We start from the raw sequence: 24,732 nt of genomic DNA on the forward strand, positions 1-24,732 counted from the left end.
TTCTTGCTAACTGAGCGTTTCGCTTATGAAGAATAATATCTCGAGGTAAAAACTGATCACCGACCATAACGATTGCCACTTCGTCGATAGTTGGAGCAGTGTATCTACGCACATGTTGGCCAGGAGGCGTTTTGTCAGCGGAAATAACAATTTTATGCGTATCATTAGGCATCAAATCGATGGCTGTTTTGAACAGACGTACTAAATTATTATTTTCGTGGAAAAGATGTTGCAATTGGGAAACGATTGTCCTTTCAACGTTGGGAGAAATTTCACAACGTGCATTCAATTCCGAATTTCTATCACTGATGTACAATTGTAAAAATCTATGATTCTCGCCTGGGAATGGTAGTAGGGACCCTGCTCTATGATACATTTGCCCTATTACTTTGAAAGTAGGCATATATTGATCTGGATTTTCGATTTTCTATCTATATATATTATACATGACGCTTACATGCCTAGCTCTGAATTTATTGGAGAATGACCAACACTGGGATAACTGCATCAATGTCGCGTGCGAAACGTCAACTCCAAGTCAAATTCGTGCATTGTTTGGCATCATGCTAACAACTTGCTCTCCATCAGCTCCTAGAGAGTTATGGGAAAAATATAAATCAAAAATGTCTGAAGATATAATCCATCGAAAACGGTTAGAGACGTCAGATATGACTTTTGATTTTACATCAGAGATTTATTACTACACTTTAGTTATTATAGAAGATTTGTACGTATGTATGGCAAACAAACCTCTTCAGGATTTGGGAAGGCCTTCACCTAATCGTGCCGCTGCTGTTTCGACATGTGTAGAATTGGATCGTGAACAAAGTTACAGTGCGAGTGATCTATTGTCATATCTACAATATAACATTTCCAAGTTAACGTCAGAACAAAAAGACATTTATGATACGATAATGCGTTGTGTCGATAACAACGTTGGAGAAATTTTCTTTTTGGATGCGCCAGGAGGTACTGGTAAAACGTATGTGATAAAACTGATTCTGGCATCAATTCGATCAAAAAATGATATAGCGTTGGCAATTGCGTCGTCCAGAATAGCTGCAACGTTGCTGCCTAGTGGAAGAACTGCTCATTCCACTTTGAAATTGCCTCTGAATTTGCATTCTACAGAAACTCCCACGTGCAATATTTCCAAATCATCTGGGATGGGTAATGTATTGCAGCAATGCAAACTTATTATTTGGGACGAGTGCACAATGGCACACAAAAAATCGCTCGAGGCTCTGGATCAATGTTTGAAAGATTTGCGAGGGAATTCGAAACCCTTTGGCAGCACATTAATATTGCTTGAGCGAGATTTCAGGCAAACAGTACCTATAATACCTAGATCAACCCCTGCAGACGAAATGAATGCTTGCCTGAAAAATTCTAATTTATGGGCACACGTAAAAACATTGAAATTAACTACAAATATGCGTGTCCGATTGCAAAACGATGACTCTGGTCAAACATTTTCAGATCAATTACTGGCAATTGGAAACGGAAAGCTCCCAGTAGACTCAAAATCAGGACGCATACAACTACCTGCTGAATGCTGTAATTTAGTGACGTCCAAAAATGAATTGATTGAATAATTATTTCCGAATATTCTAAACAATTATAAAAATAATAAATGGCTAAGTGAAAGAGCGATTCTTGCACCCAAAAATATAGACGTCCACGAAATCAACAATATTGTTTTAACCAAGATTCGAGACCAGGCAGTCCTTTACAAGTCAGTCGACACAGTTTTGGAACCAAATGAGGCGGTTAATTATCCATCTGAATTTTTAAATTCCGTGGATCTTTCAGGGTTTCTACCACACGTGCTACAACTAAAAATAGGCGTACCAATAGTACTGTTAAGAAATATGAACCCACCAAAGCTTTGCAATGGCACGCGACTTGCCGTAAAAAAAAAAACAATGGAAAACGTAATAGAGGCCATAATCTTGACAGGGCCTTTTGAGGGTGAGGCTGTTCTTATTCCTTGCATTCCCATGATTCCAACGGATCTGCCTTTTCAATTTAAAAGATTGCAATTCCCAATTTGATTAGCATTTGCAATCACCATCAACAAAGCTCAAGTTCAATCATTAGAAAAATGTGGTATTGATCTTAATACTGATTGTTTTTCCCATGGACAATTGTACGTTGCATGTTCGAGGGTCGGTAAACCTGACAATCTATTTATATTTTCAGCGACAATTGGACAGCGAAGAATGTTGTATATTTGCAAGTTTTACGCAGTTAATTTGTATTGTATCTATTTATCTATCTATCTATATAAAAACGAGTTGTGTGTATGCAGGTTTGTTTGTTTGTAGAAAGAGCGTTTGCATATGACGTCGTTATTAGTACATAAGGCTTTGTATATGCACATACAATGGGAAAGCCAAGAATGTTGTATATTCGCAAGTTTTACGTAGTTCAAAACACATATATAAATCTATCAATACACATAGATAAATCTAGGCTTGGGGGGGGGGGCTTGGGGGGCGCTTCGCGCCACCCCAACTGCTAGTATATATATATATATATACTGTATATATACTATATATAATATATTATATATATATATATAAATATTTATACATATATAAATGTATATATCTATATATATATATATATATATATATAAATAAGTTGTCTGTGTATGTTTGTGTGTGTGTGTGTGTGTGTCGATATGACGTCATGTTTTTCGACTGACGTCATGTTTGTCAACTGATGAAATTACATACCAGGACATCGGGACACAAATGACGACCGGGACACAGGGAATATAAATGACGGCCGGGAACCTTAAAGAGAAATTACAGACTGGGACATCCGGAGACAAATCACGACCGGGACACAGGGAATATAAATGACGACCAGGACGCTTAAAGATAAATTACAGACTGGGACACTGGAACACAATTGACGACCGGGATACTGGGAATATAAATGACGACCGGGACACAGGGAATGTTTGATTAGCAATCACCATCAACAAAGCTCAAGGGCAATATATATATATACTAGCTGTTGGGGTGGCGCTTCACGCCATCCCAACACCTAGTTGGTGTTTGGGCGCCCCCCCCAAGCCCCCCCGCGCGCGTAAGTCGTTACGCGCCATAATAGTTACGCGCCATTGTAGTTGTGTCCCTATGTCCCACCTGTGAATATAGATAGATATATATATATATATATATATATATATATATATATATATATATATATATATATATATATATATATATATATATATATATATATATATATATATATATATATATATGGTTTTAACTACGTAAAACTTGCGAATATACAACATTCTTTGCTGTCCCATTGTCTTTGCATATAAATAGATTGTCAGGTTTACCGACTCTTGAACATGCAACATATAATGGTCCATGGGAAAACAATCTGTATTCAGATCTATACCTCATGATTCTAATGATTGCCCTTGAGCTTTGTTGATGGTGATTGCTAATCGACCATTCCCTGTCCCGGTGTCCCGGTCGTCATTTATATCCCCCTGTTTCCCCCGGTGTCCCCGTTGTAGTTGTGTCCCTGTGTCCCGGTCGTCATTTATATTCCCTGTGTCCCGGTCGTCATTTGTATCCCGGTGTCCCGGTCTGTATATACATTCGTTTTTTAGTTTTGTTTTTCTCCTTTATTTTTTTCCTTTTTTTTCTTTTTTAGTTTATTTAGATTTTTAGATTTTTTAGTTTTTTTATTAGTTTTTAGTTTTTTTTTCTTTTTTTGTAGTTTTTACCTTCTTTTTAGTTTTGTTAGTTTTTTTTTTACTTTATTTATGTCCTGGTCGTCATTTATACTCCCTGTGTCCCGGTGCTTTGTTGATTGCTAATCGAACATTCCTTTTGTCCTGGTCGCTTTCTCTTTGAGTGTCGTCATTTATTTTTTTCTTTTTTAGTTCTTTTAGTTTTTACCTTTTTTAGTTTTTTAGATGAAAATTTTTTTTAGTTTTTTCTTTTTTTCTTTTTAGTTTTTTATTGGTTTTTACCTTTATTTTAGCTTATTTTTCAGTTTTTTCCTTTTTTTTAGTTTTTTTTTTAGTTTTTATTTTTTTTAGTTTTTTACCTTTTTTTAGTTTTTTTTAGTTTTTTTAGTTTTTTAGCTTTTTTACTTTTTTTATTAGTTTTTAGTTTTTTTTTGTAGTTTTTGCCTTTTTTTAGTTTTTTCAGTTTTTTTTAGTTTTTTATTGGTTTTTACCTTTATTTTAGCTTATTTTTCAGTTTTTTCCTTTTTTTAGTTTTTTTTTAGTTTTTAGTTTTTTTAGTTTTTTACCTTTTTTTAGTTTTTTTAGTTTTTTTAGTTTTTTAGCTTTTTTATTTTTTTTATTAGTTTTTAGTTTTTTTTGTAGTTTTTGCCTTATTTTAGTTTTTTTAGTTTTTTAGCTTTTTTATTAGTTTTTAGTTTTTTTTGTAGTTTTTGCCTTTTTTTAGTTTTTTAGCTTTTTTATTTTTTTTATTAGTTTTTAGTTTTTTTTGTAGTTTTTGCCTTTTTTTAGTTTTTTCAGATTTCAGTTTTGTCACCTGATCCAGTTTTTTCAGGTGACGTCACCTGATCCATCCACAGACAGACAGACAACTTATTTTTATATAGATAGATATATATATATATACCTAGACCCCCAACTAGGTGTTTGGGTGGCGCGAAGCGCCACCCCAACAGCTAGTATATAGATAAATTGTTTGTGTGTTATGTCTGTCTGTCTGTCTGTCCACATATGACGTCTGAATTATTTTATCATATACCAACTCAAAAACGAATGTATTCAGGCCCGAAGTAGCTGAGTTGGTAACGCGTTATGTTCCAGGTTCTAGGTCCGAGAGGTTGCAGGTTCGAATCTTGGCTAGGTAAAAACTACAAATAAACAACTAAAAAGAAAAAACTAAAAACTAAAAAAAAAACTACAAAAAAAACTAAAAAGAAAAAAAAACAAAAACTAATAAAAAAAACAAAAAAAGCTGAAAAACTAAAAAAGAAAAAAAACTGAAAAATAAAGGAGAAAAACAAAACTAAAAAGGTAAACACTACAAAAAAAAACTAAAAAGAAAAACGAAAAAAAACTAAAAAAACTAAAAAAGGGTAAAAACCAAAAAAAAACTAAAAAGAAAAAAAAGGGAAAAATACAAATTTTTTTTTCATCATATACCAATTCAAAAACGAATGTATATACAGACCGGGACACTGGGACACAAATAACGACCGGGACAAAGGGAATATAAATGACGACCGGGACACAGGGACACAACCACAACGGGGACGCCGGGGGGCACAGAGGGATATATAAATGACGACGAAGACACAGGGAATGTTCGATTACCAATCACCATCAACAAAGCTCCTAGGTCCGAGAGGTTGCAGGTTAGAACCTTGGCTAGTTAAAAATACAAAAAAAAAACTAAAAAGAAAAAACTAAAAACTAAAAAAAAACTAAAAAAAACTAAAAAGAAAAAAAGCTAAAAGCTAATAAAAAAAAAGCTAAAAAAGCTAAAAAACTGAAAAGGAAAAAAAAAATAAAAAAGGAAAAAAACTGAAAAATAAACGAGAAAAAAAAACTAAAAAAAAAACTACAAATGTAAAACTACAAAAAAAAACTAAAAAGAAAAAAAAACTAAAAAAAAGGTAAAAACCAAAAAAAAAACTAAAAAAAGGAGAAAAACACAAAAATGTATTTCATCATATACCAATTCAAAAACGAATGTATATACAGACCGGACACCCGGACACAAATGACGACCGGGACACAGGGACACAACTACAATATATATATTACATATATATATATATATATATATATATATATATATATATATATATATATATATATATATATATATACATATATATATATATATATATATATATATATATATATATATATATATATATATATATATATATATATATATATATATATATATATATATATATATATATATATATATATATATATATATAGATATATATATATATATATATATATATATATATATATATATATGTATATATATATATATATATATATATATATATATATATATATATATATATATATATATATATATATATATATATATATATATATATATATATATATATATATATATAAAAAGGTAAAGGATACAGCATTGGACTTTACAGTCCCTACCGGCGGTGCTGATCTCCATTTCTTAGCCCTTCGGCCAGAAAGTGCAATGGGGGGTTGGGGGCCAGCCATCCTGTGCTTTCACACACCCTTCCTGTTTACCTTCCCCAGATTTCTCCAGGTACCCATTTAGAGCTGGGTCGACTCTGGCTAAGCTTACAGAGTCACGCCACTGACCCTCGTCCCAACTGAAGAATTGGGTACACTGGGATTTGAACCCGCGTCCTCTCAGACAAAGGATCCCGAATCCAGCGCACTAACCAACTCGGCCAGGACGAGTTGGTTAGTATATATATATATATATATATATATATATATATATATATATATATATATATATATATATATATATATATGTATATATTTACAGGTGGGACACAGGGACACAACTACAATGGCGCATAACGACTTACGCGCGTGGGGGGCTTGGGGGGGCGAAGCCCCCCCCCCAACACACATATATATATATTATATACATATATATATTATATATATATATATGGGTCTGTCTGTCGGATGATGTCATGTTTGTTTGTCGACTGACGTCATGTTTTCAACTGACGAAATTACAGACCGGGACATCGGGACACAAATGACGACCGGGCCACCGGCACATAGGGAATATAAATGACGACACTCAAAGAGAAAGCGATCGGGACAAAAGGAATGTTCGATTAGCAATCACCATCAACAAAGCACCGGGACACAAATGACGACCGGGACACAGGGAGTATAAATGACGACCAGGACATAAGTAAAAAAAAAAACTAAAAAAACTAAAAAAAAGGTAAAAACTACAAAAAACTAAAAAAACAAACAAAAAAACTATATATATCTATCTATATTCACAGGTGGGACATAGGGACACAACTACAATGGCGCGTAACTAATATGGCGTATAACGACTTACGCGCGCGGGGGGGGCTTGGGGGGGCTCGAAGCGCCCCCACCAACTAGGTGTTGGGGTGGCGCGAAGCACCACCCCAACAGCTAGTATATATATATATATATATATATATATATATATATATATATATATATATATATATATATATATATATATATATATATATATATATATATATATATATATATATATATATATATATATATATATACTTATTGACGACATGACTGCCTGTCGATGGATTCATCTTTATGGTTGATTATGTTTGGCTATGCTGTTTGACCCATGTGATTGTATGGATGAGTAGGGTTAAGGCCTCATTCAAGTGCTGGTCTATATTAATTACTAATTTAGGAAAACAGTCTTCCTTTTCTCCTTCTGTCTTTTTTTTTTTTTTTTTTTATGTGTTTGTGCTGTTGCATCGGTGATTTCTCTTTTCATGATATATATATATATATATAAATAAGTTGTCTGTCTGTGTGTCTGTCTGTCAGGTGACGTCATGTTTCTGTGTCGACTGACGTCATGAAGTTAGTTGTCGTCATTTTTGCTATGACGGTGACGTCATTAAAGATATTTAAGACATATATGTTCACGTAGAAATCTATTAATGTTTAAGTTTAAAATGACTGATGAACTTACAATGGCAAAAGCCGATGAAGATGCTCAAAGAGTCTATGCCAAAAAACTTGCTGCTGATAGAGAAAGTCAGAAAAGAAAGCGTGCCGAGGAATCAAAAGAACAGCATGGAAACAGGCTTGAGGCTAAAGAACGCAAAACCGCGGAGTTAGATGAAGATCCACCTGGACAGCGAGAGTCAAAACATATCAAAACTGAAAATGATAGCGATGATGATTGGGTTTGGGATTTTGACTTGGATAAGGTCATCAATGCCTACCAGATTTTAGTTAAAAAAAAACAAAGGTTCGGCGATATGTATTTCATAGTGAAGCTGAAAAATAAAGAAGAAAAAGAAAACCGAAAAAAGAAAAAATGTAAAAAACTAAAAAATACTAAAAAGAAAAAACACTCAAAGAGAAATTACAGACCGGGACACAAATGACGACCGGGACAGAGGGTATATAAATAACAACCGGGACACTTAAAGAGAAATCACAGACTGGGATACCGGGACACAAATGACGACCGGGACACAGGGAATATAAATGACGACCAGGACACAGGTATTTAAGAATATCGTTCAAAGACAAATTTTTAATTGTAAGAAGACCGTTGAAAGAGAAACTTCTAATTGTAAAATGACTGAAGAACCTACAATGGCAACACCCGAGGAAGCTGCTCAAAACGAACGTATTCAAGCCGAAGTAGCTGAGTTGGTAAAGCGTTATGTTTCAGGTTCTAGGTCCGAGAGGCTTCAGGTTTGAACCTTGGCTTTAGCATTAATACAAAAGAAGAAAAAAACTAAAAAAGGTAAAAACTACAAAAAAACTAATATGGCGCGTAACGACTTACGCGCGCGGGGGGGCTGTCCCATTGTCTGTGCATATAAATAGATTGTCAGGTTTATGCAGCAGCACAAACACATTAAAAAAAAAAAAAAAAAAAAAAACACATGAAAGAGACAGAAGGAGAAAAGGAAAACTGTTTTCCTAAATTAGTGACTAATATTGACCAACACTTGAATGAGGCCTTAACCCTACTCATCCATACAATCACATAGGTCAAATAGCATAGCCATACACAATCAACCATAAAGAATAAGCCATGGACAAGCAGTCATGTCGTCAATACGTATAAGTCGTCATTTACCAAACAATAGAAACAATAAAGACAAATAATTCAGAGGCAACAACCCAACACAGGTGGGACAAAGGGACACAACTACAATGGAACGTAACTAATATGGCACGTAACGACTTATGCGCGCGGGGGGCTTGGGGGGGGGGGTTGCGAAGCATCCCCACCAATTAGGTGCTGGGGTGGCGTGAAGTGCCATCCCAACAACTAGTATATATATATACATACATACATATATATATATATATATATATATATATATATACATATATACACATATATACATATAAGATCCTAAAGGAATCCCAAAAATAATAAATCCCAAAGAATCTCCAAACCCATCGCTAAACATCAAGAAATACTTCTTCTTATTTTTAAAAGAAGTCCCACTCTCTGCCATCCAGGTGCTTTCAGAAAGACTATTCGAAACCACAACACGCACATGCCTAAATAGAACTAGACCTAACAGTTTGTCGCAAAACAAAGTATACAAAAAAACGAGTACGAGCATATAAAAATAATACAAAAAAAAACACACGAAAATACCTAAAAAAAAAACAGCCACTTTTTGCCCAAACAACTAAATATTGCTCCAAATGTGACCCATCAAACATTAGATAGAAATGGATTGTATTTTAATGTAGATTTATCAGACTATAAAAATACATTCCCGGATCTTTGGGAGCATATTATGTAGCACTTGCGGCCTTGTTTCTTCACGATCCTAACAAAATTTTCAATTAGGTAATCTTTTTGGTTTTCGGTAAAGCAGAAACGGAACTCTAAATTAGGAGAAATTAGGTGGGTTAATATCACGTTAAGTCAGGCTAATTTCTTTTTCCTTCAAACTTGAATGTTCATGTTCATTATAATTTCTGTTCGTCTTGCGTTTAATTTGTTTATTCAAAGCAATCTCTGCTCATTTTAGAATTAATATCTTACATTAGCTAATTTGTGTCCGTTTTAAGCATCCTGTTCGTTCTTATTTTTTTTATAATCAAACTCTGTTCTTCGACATTCAAAATTAGATAATACAGAGCACAAGAATTATGAAAACAGATTACTGAAGTCTGTCAACATTTTTCAATTTACCCAACGCCAAATTTAAAGCTAAGCTTTTCTTACTGCTAAATTAGATTTACCTCCATTTACCGGAATTTACCTTAAAGCTAAATCAAAGCTAAATTTACCAGCCATTAGTCTTATTACTTAATTTTGTCTGTTCGATTTAGTTTCTGTTGAAACGGGTTTCATGATTACATTAATTTACCATGAATATAAATTTACCATTACTTGCAAACATTTACCTTAAAGCTAGATTTACCAGTCGCTAGTCTCATTATTTAATTTTGTGTGTCCATTTTGGTTCTCCTGCTTACGAATTTCCTAGTTACATTCATTTACCTTAATTTTACCTAGTTTGCCAGAAACTTAAAATTAACTTAACTTACGAAAATTTACCTTAGAGCTAAATTAAACCTAAATTTACCAGTCCCTAGTCTTTTTTTTTTTTTTTTTTTAATTTGGTGTGTCTGTTTTAGTTCTTCTCCTAACAGATTTTATAGTATCTAAAACCTAAGATTTTATAGTACATTTTATATCATAGTTACAATTGCAATGTCTTTCTTCATATATATATATATATATATATATATATATATATATATATATATATATATATATATATATATATATATATATAGATATATATCGTGTCAATTTTTAATGTTTTTATGCTTCTTAAGGACTGACTTCTGTTTCAATTTTAGAGAACTTTTTGGAATACTAGATGATTTGGTTCTCCATGAGACAAACGAAGATTTTAAAAAAGCTCTTTCGGAATTACAAGAAGATAATATAGACTCGAGATTTTACGTATCAGAATGGCGAAATTGCACAGATGCAACTGGAAGATCCAATATGAATTACAATAATCTTCAACCTGGTAAGTTTTAATTTAGGTTTATATTTTTTTGCACATGTTCTAGAACTTCTTTTATCTAGAGAAGGGAGGAGGGGTGGTTGATAAGAGGTAAAAATAACAAAATCCAATGCAAATTTTATCACAACTTAAATGAACTAGCTATTGAGTAATTTTTGTATACTTTTTTGTTCTCTCTCTCTCAATATTTGTTTTGACAGTGGGAAGATTAAGGGTCAAAGAGAGAGAGAGAGAGTTACCGTCTAATATCCAATCTATTGGCTCTTAACCATCCTGGTATTCAAAAGCATATTGAATTCCTTTTATGACCTTAGTTGCTTATTTGAGGTATATGTTTCCAGATGTAATTTTGTTCTCAGCCACTATATTGTCTTCTTGTTTCAACTATAGAAGATAATTGGGATATAAATTCAGTAGCTAAAATTTAAATTTATCCTTCCTGACAGCTACACTCATGAGCTCCTTAAAAAATTGTGTAAAAAAAAAAGAACGCTGAATAGGTTTCGCAAAAGAAAGAATTCTACAACACACTAATACTCCAACTTTAATAATTTTAATACTCCATAATAGACAAGAACTTCTTTCTTAGAACTTTATGTAAACTATATCAGCTTTAATTGGGGCTGGTAATTTTAGTAACAATTTCATGTTAGGTCAATCTCTGGTGACGCCAGCGTAGCATAATATACTACCTCCGATGACACCCTCTGGAGGGGGGGGGCATATTATCACACCTAACGGTTTCCAGCCTTTTTCTCTAAAAAATAAACTTATAAGCTGAAAAATGACCATTATTTTTATTTGAAAAGCGGAAACTTGCCTTCTCATTCCTAAATTGCAATGTTTCAGGGTAATTCCCATCCTCTAACATTGAATTGCTGGCACTTGGCACCCTCTAGAAGGCATCACCGCACATATGACACTTTTCGGGCATTTTTCTGCAGAAATGTTCGTTTACACTAAAATTGATCGTTTAAACTTAACGAAAAATCCCAATTAGCATGTCATCTGATGACTCCTATCAATTGAGACCAGCTTGGTACAAAATGCCGGCCCCGATGACACTTTCTGGAGGACAAATTATAACACATAAGAGGTTTTCAACATTCGAAATAAATTTGTGAACTAAATAAATGACATTAGAATTCATTTGAACAGAGGTAACTTACCGTTTCATTGTTAGATTAAATAAAAAAAACAAGTTTTTTCAACTGAAAGTAAGGAGTGACATCAAAACTTAAAACGCACAGAAATTACTTCGTATATGAAAGAGGCTGCTTCCTCATCAACGCCCCGCTCTTTACGCTAAAGTTTGACTCTTTCTCTCAATTCTTCTTTCTAAAACAGTAAAAAACTTTAGCGTAAAGAGCGGGGCGTTGATGAGGAAGCAGCCTCTTTCATATACGAAGTAATTTCTGTGGGTTTTAAGTTTTGATGTCACTCCTTACTTTCAGTTGAAAAAACTTGTTTTTTTTATTTAATTTCTGAACGTTTTTGAATCAATGCATGTTTTGATTTTGGCTCTCCGCAGAGGAATGATCAAAACGAAATTTGCATATTTTTTTTTTGGCTCAATGGCTTTCTCATAATTTTGATCGAATGATTTTGAGAAAAAAAGAGCGGGGGACGAAGCCTAGTTGCCCCCCGATTTTTTGGTTAATTAAAAAGGCAACTAGAACTTTTAATTTTTTACGAATCTTTTTATTGGTAAAAGATTTACGTAACTTATAAATTAGCTTACGTAAAGAACTTTTGTATTCTCATGTTTTTATTACATATATGAGGGGATTCGCCCCATCGTCAGTACCTCGCTCTTTACACTAAAGCTTAAATTTTATCCCAATTCATTAAGAATGACCCCCTGAATCACAAAAGCCGTAGAATAAGTAGTTGAAATTACCGAAAATACTTTAGCGTAAAGAGCGAGGTATTAGAAGGAGGTGAGCCCCTCATATGGGTAATAATTTCTGTTTGTTTTAAGTTTTATTGCTGTTCCTTACTTCCAGCTGAAAAAGCTTTTTCACTTTTATTTTTTAATTGTTTTTTTTTAAATAATGCTAGTAAATCCTGCTCTCCCTTCATGGAAATTTTCTTCTCCCATTACAAATTCTCGAAGGAAAGTTCCCCCAGCATATCCCCCTCTTCTCAACCCCTCCCCCAAACCAAAAAAATCCTCCTGAAAACGCCTGTATACTTCCCAATAACCATTACTATATGTAAGCACAGGTCAAAGTTTGTAACTTGTTGCCCCTCCCACGGGGACTGTGGGGGAGTAAGTCGTCCCCAAAGACATAGTTATAAGGTTTTTCGACTACGCTGAATAAAATGGCTATCTCAGAATTTTGATCCGTTGACTTTGGGAAAATAATTAGCGTGGGAGGGGGCCTAGGTGCCCTCCAATTTTTTTGGTCACTTAAAAAGGGCACTAGAACTTTTCATTTCCGTTAGAATGAGCCCTCTTGCAACATTCTAGGACAACTGGGTCGATACGATCACCCCTGGGGAAAAGAAAAAAAAAACAAAAAAACAAAAAAACAAAAAAACAAATAAACACGCATCCGTGATCTGCCTTCTGGCAAAAAATGCAAAATTCCACATTTTTGTAGATAGGAGCTCGAAACTTCTACAGTAGGGTTCTCTGATACGCTGAATCTGATGGTGTGATTTTCGTTAAGATTCTATGACTTTTAGGGGGCGTTTCCCCCTATTTTCTAAAATAACGCAAATTTTCTCAGGCTCGTAACTTTTGATGGGTAAGACTAAACTTGATGAAACTTATATATTTAAAACCAGCATTAAAATGCGATTCTTTTGATGTAGCTATTGGTATCAAAATTCCATTTTTTAGAGTTTTGGTTACCATTGAGCCGGGTCGCTCCTTACTACAGTTCGTTACCACGAACTGTTTGATTACGGTGTTCCGTGGCAATTCTCAACCTGTAATACTGATTGACTGACATACAACACCCTCTAGCAGGTATTGTCATACGTATGAAATTTTCTGGTATTTTCCTACAAAAATATTCGTTTACAGGATCGTTCAAACTTAATGAAATTAAGTAAAAAAAACAAGTTTTTTTTAACTGCAAGTAAGGATCGACATTAAAACTTAAAACGAACACAAATTATTGCGCATACGAAAAGGGTTGTCCCCTCCTCAACGCCTCGCTCTTTACGCTAAAGTTTAACTCTTTGTCTCAACTCTACTTTTCAAAACAATAAAAAAAACTTTTGCGTAAAGAGAGAGGCGTTGAGGTGGGTACAACCCCTTTCGTATACGGAATAATTTCTGCTCATTTTAAGTTCTAGTGCCGCTCCTTACTTGCAGTTAAAAAACTTCTTTTTTTTTACTTAATTTCTGAACGTTTTTGAACTAATGCATGTTTTGATTCTGGCTCACCAAACATGAATAAATAATTCGAAATTTAAATTTCGTTAATACCTCGCTCTTTACAATAAAGCTTGAATGTTGTCCCAAATCTTTAAGAATGACCCCAAATCACAAAGTCTGTTGAATAAATAGTTAAAACTACTAAAAATACTTTAGCTTAAAGAGCAAGGTATTATGGAGGAGACAAATTCCCTTATATACGTAGTGTGTTATGTTCGTTTTAAGTTTTAATGCTGCTAATTACTTCCAGTTGAACAAAATGTTTTTATTTTCTCAATTTTTTTTTAATGCTAGAAAATCCTGCACCTCCTTCATCGAAATTCCTTTCTCTCATAAAAAATTCCTGCACGAAAAGATCTTCCCACATAAGCCCCTCCCCTCTCCCCCACCCCAACGCGAAAAAGTCCATCTGAAAACGTGTGTACACTTCATAATAACCATTAATATATGTAATTATTGGTCAAATTTTATAACTTATAGCCCCTCCCCCGGGGACTGTGGGAGATTAACTCCTCTACAAAGACATAGTTAGTAGGTTTTTGACTAAGTTGAACAAAATGGCTATCTCAAAATTTATATCTGACAACTTTGGGGGGGGGAATTTGCTTGAAAGGGGGCCTAGATGCCCTCAAATTTGCTTGGTTATTCAAAAAGGGCACTAGAACTTTTAATTTCCGTTAGAATGAACCCTCTTGCAACATTCTAGGACAACTGGGTCGATACGATCACCGCTGGGAAAAAACAAAACAAAAGAAACAAACAAATAAATATACACGCATCTGTGACCTGTCTTCTGGCAAAAAAACAAATTTCCGCATTTTTGTAGATCGGAGCTTGAAACTTCTACAATAGGGATTCGTTTCTTACTCCAGTTCCTTACCACGAACTGTTTGAAAATCCCTATTAATGTTTTTTTTCTGATAACTCCAAGCAATTGAGGTCAACGTGACACAATGTATTAGCCTCGATGACATCTTTTGGGGGTCAGATTATTACACCTAAGGTTTTTTCAACATATTTCTCTCAAGAATAAATTCATAAACAAAAATTACAATTATTTTCGTTTGAACAGCGGAAACCTGGCTTTTCATTGTTAGATTATAAAGTTCCATGGCAATCCCAAACCTGTGACTCTGAAGGGTAAACACGGCACTCTTTAGCAGGCATTTTCACACATATGGCAATTTCGGGCTTTTTCCCTCAAAAATTTTTTTATACACTAGAATCGTACGTTTAGACTTAAAGGACAAATCCCATTAGTGTTTCCTCTGACGACTCCTATCAATTGAGGACATCATGGCACAATATACCAGCCCCCAATAAAACCCACCGGGAGTATATTATCACACTAAGGTTTTTTCAACCTTTTCTTTTAAAAGTAATTTTATAAATTAAAATTGACCATTGTTTTTATGTTAACTGCGGAAGCCTGTCATTTCATTGTTAGATTGCGATGTTCCATGGCAATTCACAGCCTGTGACACCCAAAGGCTGACACACAGCACCCTTTTGCACTCCTCATCCCTTTTAAGCTATGTTCAGACATTTTCTTGATAAAAATTATGCTTGAACTCCATTTGCTCGTGTTTTCATAAGCAAATCCTGGTGTGCCCGAAACATTTCACACTACCATGGAATTACGCGGCTGATCCCCGTGGCAGCCATGTGGCATCTTTCATCGTCTTTAATGCATTTTTTCCCGGAAAAATAAGCTTGTAAATCTAAAATTAAAAACTGTTTTCAATTGAACAGTGGAACTTACCATTTCATTGATAAAACGTGATTGTCTAAGGCAATTCCAGCCACTCAGAATTTAAAAATTTTTTTTAATGAGCCTTCTCCTTATTTTCAGGAGTTTAGTAGAAATTGGCTGCAGTGTGGCACACCAAGGCACCCCTCATCATTCCTAAGAAATTTATATTTTTTTTAAAATAAAGTTATATCCAACTCTGCTTCCCTCGCATCTGACCCCCGCTTAGAACGGTTCCACCACTACTCTACTGGGCTTCTACCCACGGTTCCACCGAATCCAATTCCAGACCCAGTTCAAGCGAATCTAGCTCCGTCAGTTCTATTTCTGTCACTTCTGCCCTCGATTCCACGGTTCTAATTCCACCAATTCTGCTCTAAGCTCCATCAGTTCTAGGCCTAGCCCAAGTTCTATCGATTTTGGATCTGTCAGTTCTAGTTATGCTACTTCTATCCCCGATTCTGTCTTTGTTCCACCAATCCTGCTTCCTATTCCGCTTCTGGCTCTACCAATTTTTGGACACTACCTAAATCTTGCAAGTTATTATCAGAATCTAGAATGGTTCTAGTAAAATCCTTTTTGTTACTATCAAAATTTTATCAGACATTACCAAAATCCTGCGTGGTCAAATCTAAAATTAAAAAATTGTAAAAATCTAAAATGGGGACATCAAAATCATGTCTGTTATAATAAAGATTAACAAAATCTTCTCTGATATTGTAAAACATCTCTCTGGTAATCCTTTGCCAGAGAATCTCCTCTGGCAATATCAAAACCACACAAGGTACCATCAAAATCATGGAGGTTACAAGCATAATTTTACATGGTATCGTTGTAATCTTGCAATTTCTTAACAAAATATTATCAGTAACAATCAGAATGTGACTCATACTACCGAACTTGAATATAATGATATCAAAATCGTGTTATCTATTAACGAAACATAAAATTATGTCTTCTATTATAAAAATTATCAATATCTTGTTAATATAATCAAATGCTTAGTCCCGCATCATATAACCAAATCATATTAAATATTACAAGTTCTTGTCTTGTATTATCAAACAACTTACATGATTTTGACAGTATCATTTGCGATTTTTATAGTGTAGTGTAAGATGCTCGACAATTTCAGAGAAGATTTTGAGCAGACATAATTTCGTATTACTACGTTAAATTTGGTAGTAGTAGACAGTATTTGATGTCATAATTTTAGATTTTGACAATAACATACTAGATTTTAAAATACCACACAGGGTGTTGGTAATGCCTGATAATATTTTGATAGTTACAGACATGATTTTGCTAGAAATATTCTAGAAATTGATAATAACTCGCAAGATTTAGGTAATGTTCTAAAATCGGTGGATCGTAATTGGAACTACAATCAGGATAGGCGGGACCGGAATTGGATTCGTTGGAATCTCGGTATTGGGGAGAGAAGTGGCGGGAAAGAAACGGACGGAACCAGGATCGACGGAACTGGGGCAGGGACCAAAACTGATGGAGCTGGTAGTGAAAATGGTGGAATTGGAATTCTGGAATAGGAGGAAGAAGTGATGGAACTGGAACTGACGGAACCAGATTTGCCGGAACCGGAACTGAGACTGGAATTAGAATTGGTGAAACCTGGGCTGGAAGTCAGCAAAGTTGGAGGTTACTATATGATCTTTGGATTGTTTTCTAACAAATAGCTGTATCAAAATTTTTAAAACATGCTTTTGGTGAAAATTAGATAAAAAACAAGTTTCTTTTAATACCAAGTAGGTAGGTAGGTAGGTAGGTATGCGTTTATTTCATCAAATAAAAATTACTGAAATTGCTCTTACAATCAATAATATGCTGCTCAATTTAGGGACCTAAAATGTCCTTGTTCAGCAGCAAAACTACAACAAATAAATGATAACTATTCATTCAAAATCAAAGAAATACGCAAAAAAAAACAGACGAAACACTATACAATCTCTAAACAGCCATCTCTCATCATAAAAAAAAAGAAAAAAAAAGGGATAAAAATTTAACCAATATAATTTATAATGTATTCAAAAAATAATTTTTTATTCTTACTTTAAATAACATAAGGTTTTCAGAACACCTAACACTCTCTGGAACTGAGTTCCAAATAACAACACCTACATTTTTAATCATAAACCCAGATCGCGTTGTATGCCTGATTTCACTAGTCAGCTGATCAGAGCTCCTAGTAGAATAATCGTGATAATTTGAATTCTATCGATAAAAACTTTTAAAATATTGAGGAGACAATCCATTTAAAACCTGGTATACAAAAATTAAAATCTGTTGAGATTTAATAAAATCAATGTTCAAAATATCTAAATCTCTAAAACAATCTCTAGTACTACCATACGCAATATACTCACCCAAACTTCTAATTGCCTTATTCTTCATAATCTGGACCCTTTTTACATGACTAGAAAAATTGCTTGCATACAATGAACAACCATACACTAAATAAGGATGGACAATTGAATAATAAATTGCTTTCAGGACATGTAGAGGAAAAAAATTATGAAATCTTCTTAAAATACCGACTCCGCGAGCCAATTTTGAAGATACAACTTTGCAATAATGAATCCAACTAAAATTTACATCAAAATAAAATCCTTGATATCTACATTGAAAAACCTGACTAATGGAAACACCTTGTAAAAGAATACTATGACAATTATTTACAACTTTACCAATATGACTAAATATCATATAATTAATCTTCTCAGTATTCACTGCAAGAAAACTATGCTTTGTGAACTGAGATAAATTCTCCAAAGCTACATTAGTTATCTCTATAAGATCTTCGACAGATTCCCCAATCACTGTAAGCGCTATGTCATCTGCGAATGATGTAACTATGTCACCAGGAATGTAAAAACGCATTGTATCCACGTAAATAGGAAACAGTAAAGGTCCTAATACCGAACCTTGGGGCACTCCACAATTCACATTGAAGGGTTTCCCTACCACATCATCAATCATAACTTTGGTGGACCTACCATGCAAGTGAGACCTAAACCAATCCAAACACTTCTCACGGACTCCCAAACAGGCTAGCCTACTTAATAAAAGATTAAAATCAACGGTATCAAATGCTTTCTTAAAATCTATGAACACAGTAAGAGGGATAAGATTCCTTTCTAGGGCATATTAACGCACTCCATTAGATGGTATGCTGCATGAACAGTTGAATGTTTAGTTCTGAAACCGAACTGTGACTCACTTAATATTCCGAGCTTGTCTAAATAGTCATACAGCTGCCGATGTACTGTTTTCTCGTATAATTTTGACAATAGTGGTAACAAGCTTATAGGTCGATAGTTCGACATATCTTGCTTATTGCCTGATTTAACAGTGGTAGGACCTTTGCTTGCTTAAGCACTTCAGGGAATTGGCCGACTTCAAGTGACAGGTTAACGAGGTAGAGAAGACATGGCAGTAGATACACTGAAACTACTTTGAATGCTTTCAGATTTCAAACCGTCAATACCAGCAGCATTTGACTTTAAATTCTTCACAATTTTTGTTAATTCTTCAATTGACGCTTTTTCAAATTGAAATTTATGGTGTTCACATAGATTATCTTCAAAGAGCGTGTCACTTTTCGCTGGGTCTCTGTGAGAAGTGTCTTCCCTGATTCTACATCCAATCCCAGAGAAGAATTTACCAAACTCGTAAGCAATCTGCTGCTTATCAGTGACTGTAACACCCTCGACAGTGATAGGATTTTTGAGGCCACAATGTTTACTTGTGCCTTTAATCACGCCGTTAATGGTCTGCCAAGTGCCCCGCATATCACCTTTTTGTTCATTAAATTTTTCGATGTAATATTTTTTTTTGAACGTCTTAACTTATTCACTAAATTTCGTTGACGAATGTATTCATTTTTACTTTCTTCAGATGAGTCATTTAAACTTTTAAAGAAGCAAGCGTTACGAGTATTTAAAGCTTCAACAACTTCATCAACTTAAAGTTTTCGGGGGATATCTCGTTCTTTTTTCCTAGTAAGTTTCAAGGGACAAGCAGACTCAAATATCGGAGTAATTATCCCAAGAAAGTTGTCGAGGGCACGCGAGAGATCCGGTTCTCATGTAAATTTGCCGGCCGAAGATCTCTTATAAGTTTACGCCTCGACTTTTCGTAAGTCGGGCTCCGTTGCTTTATCGTACATGAAAGAGGAAGATGATCATATCCTGGGAGGATCATGATATCACAATAAGAATCAGGAACTAAATTTGAAGGGAGAAACACATTATCAATAAGAGTAGCAGAATGTTAAGTTATTCTAGAAGGAAGGCGATTCATTGGGAAATAACCATGCGAAAACATCAAGCTGAAAAACTCAAAATTATAGCTATTCAAACATAACAAATCAAAATTAAAATCACCCATGATTATGCATTCATTTTTTACAGACAGAAGTTTACATAAATAATCATCAAATAAATCAAGGAACTCAACCGAGGGAGTGCTAGGTGGTTTATAAACCAAACAAATTATTATCTTTTTATTCTCATCAAATACAATTTCCACAGAAAAAATTTCCACTTTCCCTTCAATCCAAAGGCATAAATCATCACTTTCTTTAAATTTTATTCCATTTTTCAACAAAAAAGAGAAACCTCCTTGTCTCATCCGATTTCTAACCTTCGAAATCATTTGGTAACCTGGAAAAATGTAAGTCGAGAGACAGCTGTCCATACATAAAAACGTTTCACGTTTTATACAGAAAAAATGAAACGTGTAAAAACGTTTCAAAAATACCTAATACATCAATGCTACTATTCATAGCAGACAAAAAAATTTTCAATATCCTCAGACGATGACGTAACATGGCAATTCCATTCAGACACACGAAAACTCTTATTTTCTTTCCGTATTGGAAATTCAAATGATACATACTGACTTTTTCTTACTGGCTCAGGGCATTTTACAACACTATCTTGAGCAATTTTACACTCTAAAATTTCATTAAAATCTAAAGCATTATTTTCTAATTCATCCAATCGATCCTTCAGGTGTAACGGCAAAAGTAATTATCAAGAAATAAGAACAATATAAACTGTACTGATTCCTATTGAAAAAAAAAAAAATCTAAGCGACATCTTGCAACGACCATAGGCGACGGGGGAAAGCTTCACTCGCAATACGTATATAAATTCGACCTTGATCAGACCACACTTGTTTATTGCCGTATTTTTCACATGCTAGGTCCACAGTAAGGAGTGACATTAAAATTTGAAACGAACAGAAACTATTCCATATATGACAGGATTTTTCCTCCTGACAGGAGGGAATATATGACAGGAAAAAAGGATTTTCCCTCCTCAACGCCTCACTATATACGCTAAAGTTTGACTCTTTGTCATAAGTCTACTTTTTAAAACAATTTAAAACTTTAGCGTAAAGAGTGAGGTGTTCATATACGGAACAATTTCCGTTCGTTTTAAGCTTTAATGTTGCTCCTTATTTGAAGTTAAAAAACTTTTTTTTGTATTTAATTTCTGAAGGTTTTAGAATTAAGGCATGTTTTGATTTTGGCTCACCACCCATGAATAAATAAAATGGAATTTCAATATTAATTTTTTTTTTGCTAAATAACTTTCTCATAATTTTGATCAGACGATTTTGATAAAAAAAATGGGTGGGGGAGGAGGCTTAGTTGCCTTCCAATTTGTGGCTACTTAAAAATAGAACTATATTTTTTTGCGAACGTTTTTGTTAGTAATAAACATACGTCCCTTACGAATTAACTTACGTAAGGAACTTCTATATTGTGTATTTTTAATACGTATTTGAGGGGTTTCATCCCCCTTGTCAATACCTTGACCTTTACACTAAAGGTTGAATTTTGTCCCAAACCTTTAAGAATGACCCCTGAATCACAAAGGCCGTAGAATAAATAGTTGAAACTACATAAAATACTTTAGCGTAAAGACCAAGGTATTGTGGAGACGAACCCCATTATATACGTAATAGTTTATCTTTGTTTTAAGTTTTAATGCTTCTTATTACTTGCAGTTGAAAAAATATTTATTTTCTTATTTTTTTAAATAATGCTAGAAAATCCTGGGCCTTCTTCATAGAAATTCTGTTCCCTCATGAGAAAACTCCTCCGTGGAAAGATCGTCCCACGTAAGCCGCCCAAACCACCCTTACCCCAACGTGAAAAGGTCCCCCTGAAAAGGTCTGTACACTTAATAATAACCATTACTATATGTGAACAATGGTCAAAATTTGTAACTTGAAGCCTCTCCCCAGGGACAGGGAAAATTTTGAGACAGTGATTTTGAGGAAATGTTTGCGTGGGAGGGGGCTTAGGTGCCCTCCAATTTTTTGTCTCTTAAAAAGGGCACTAGTACTTTTAATTTATGTTAGAATGAGCTCTGTCACCACATTCTAGGACCTCTGGGTCAATACAATCACTCCTGAAAAAGAAAAATTAAACACGCATGCGTGATATGTCTTCTTGCAAAAACACAAAATTCTACATTTTTGTAGATATGAGCTTGAAACTTGTAGAGTTTTCTGATAAGCTGAATCTGATGGTGCGATTTTCGCGCCATCCTGACTTTTAGAGGGTGTTTCCCCCTATTATCTAAAATAAGACAAATTTTCTCAGGCTCACAACTTTTGATGGGTAAGACTAAACTTGATGAAAATTATATATTTAAAATTAGTGTTAAGTCGCAATTCTTTTATGTAACTATTGGTGTCAAAATTCCGTTTTTTAGAGTTTCGGTTTGTATTGAACCGGGTTGCTTCTTACTACAGTTCGTTACCACGAACTGTTTCATACAACGTAGGTAGTGGCTCCCTCAAGCATTTTCACTCTGGAAAAGGGCGCTAGAACATCTGATTTCCAACTCAATGAGCCCTCTTTGAAGTTTATATGACCATCCTTTCCATAAAAGCCTTATATGCCCTCGGAGAATAACTTACAACCCTTGTGCTGAGGTCTGTGGGAGGGATTTTGATGTGTGAAGTTTGATTTGGTGTGTTCTTGGAATTGATGGGCGTAGGAAATACGCTGACAATAGATTTTTCAAAACATTTTCGCTAGAAAGGATTTCCCGAATATTAATAATAGAATGGTTGGCTGGTCCAGATGTCCAAGGCACAGTTCCATTGAGGAGGAGCCCCTTTTGAATCCTAACACGGACTTAAAATATTTGAATATAGAGGTTCCCAGCAAAATGTTTTGAAAAAAAGTATCTTAAAGCTATATGTATCACCCAAGTTTGCACCGTCATTACGAAACACACCATGTGTGCTCCCTCCACTATTACAGTTGGGGCTTCCCTATGGGACCTGAAGAAACAAGTCACGTCAGAATGCATCAGACTTAGCACCAGTAAAAATTCTTCTATTACATAACAAACAGAGAAATCTTGAGACTTCTTGAAAAACATCTTGTTTGTGAAATTGGTTGCTATCCCCTTCCCCCTCTTTGTGGTTAGGCTAGGGCCCTGGTTTAATTGGATGTTAGGTCCCCCCAGTGCAATTAGATTTTATAGCCCTGGTGGTTAGGCTAGGGGGCCGATGAAATTGGATTCTAGGGGGCCCCCAACGAAATTGGATGCGGGGGATCCCCGAGTAGTCAGGAATTGACCCTGGTGAAATCGAATGGTAAGGCTTTCTGGTGGAATTGGAAGCTAGGAACCTGGTGGAATTTCTCGCTCGGGGTCCGTTGTCTTTTAGGTTACCCACTAGCTAGCCCCTGAAGGTTTTTTTCTGGCCTTTGTTGGTTTTCAAAGACTCTCTGTTATGTAAAACGCAAAAGTTAACATTCCCCATGACGTAACAGACAACTGCATATCCTATAAAACATTTCGTTTGATGTAACAGACACCTGTATCTTGTAAAGTTAAAAAAATGTTTTGGGACTGGTGTTTGAAGGATTAGGGCACTTCTGGAATCCACAATTCTGTCACTACTAATATGTTGTTGGCAGAAAACCATAAATTGATTGACTATATTAGAATTTTAAATCGACAGTTGTATAGACTAGGTTTGTCAATCAGAGCTTGAAATTTTAACTCTAGATTTCTCTCATACATTCTATGTGATAATATAATTTTTATTACTATCACCTAACTTTTTTGGGGATGTTACTCCTTTTTTTTAAACAATTAGACGAGCTTACTCAGCTTTCTATCTTCCAACGGGTATCTTTAAACTCCAAGAAATATATATATTTTCAACCAGCATGAAAAGTAAATTTTTCTGATGCAAAAGGCAAGGACAGGCACTAAACCTTGTCTCGGCAGTTTCATGTCTGCTGCGTCTTTGCCTCTGTATGTCTCTCTCTCCCTTTCTCTGTCTCTCCATTTTTCCTTATCACTTTCCTCTCAATCACTGTCGCATATTTGCGCTTCCATCGCTGTCTTTCTCCTCTGTTTCTTTCTTTCTGCTCATCTCCATTTCCCTTTCGCCGCTCTCTCTTTCTTTCATTGTAGTTTAATCTGTTTGAAATAATTTATCTAAATAAGTGTAAAATCAGTTATCGTTAAGTGTGCAAAGTGTGGTTTTTTGTTTTGTTTTTAAGTAATTTCTATTGGAATATAAGTACACAACGAAGATTATTCTAAAAAAGTAAATTTATCTTCAAAAAGTACAGACTTTTCTCCATTTAACAGCATAGTTGCCAAGTTTGTTGTGAACTATTTTCAAATTAACTGCTGTATAATAACTTGCCGGGTGTTCTGGTAAGCATGAATTTGCTTTCGTTTTTACATTTTTATCATCATTGTGCCGGTTGGCACAGAGGTGCAATGAGGTGTTGCCCGAGTTGGAGAAACTCATTGTAGTC

General features: G+C 34.6%; 1 protein-coding gene and 1 long non-coding RNA gene across 3 annotated transcripts in view; one reads left to right on the forward strand and one right to left on the reverse strand.

The window, feature by feature from the left end:
- Positions 1-24,732, reverse strand: part of LOC136026980 (uncharacterized) — a 306,126-nt gene that overhangs the window by 98,624 nt on the left and 182,770 nt on the right. The gene's annotated exons all lie outside the window — the stretch shown is intronic.
- Positions 1-24,732, forward strand: part of LOC136026976 (uncharacterized) — a 266,593-nt gene that overhangs the window by 22,636 nt on the left and 219,225 nt on the right. For both annotated transcript variants that reach the window (XM_065703847.1, XM_065703848.1), the window contains exon 2: positions 10,595-10,770. In XM_065703847.1, the coding sequence (XP_065559919.1) occupies positions 10,595-10,770 (176 nt within the window). The remainder of the gene's footprint in view (positions 1-10,594; positions 10,771-24,732) is intronic.

This window comes from Artemia franciscana, chromosome 5 (assembly GCF_032884065.1).
Source record: "Artemia franciscana chromosome 5, ASM3288406v1, whole genome shotgun sequence".
Lineage (NCBI taxonomy): Eukaryota > Metazoa > Arthropoda > Branchiopoda > Anostraca > Artemiidae > Artemia > Artemia franciscana.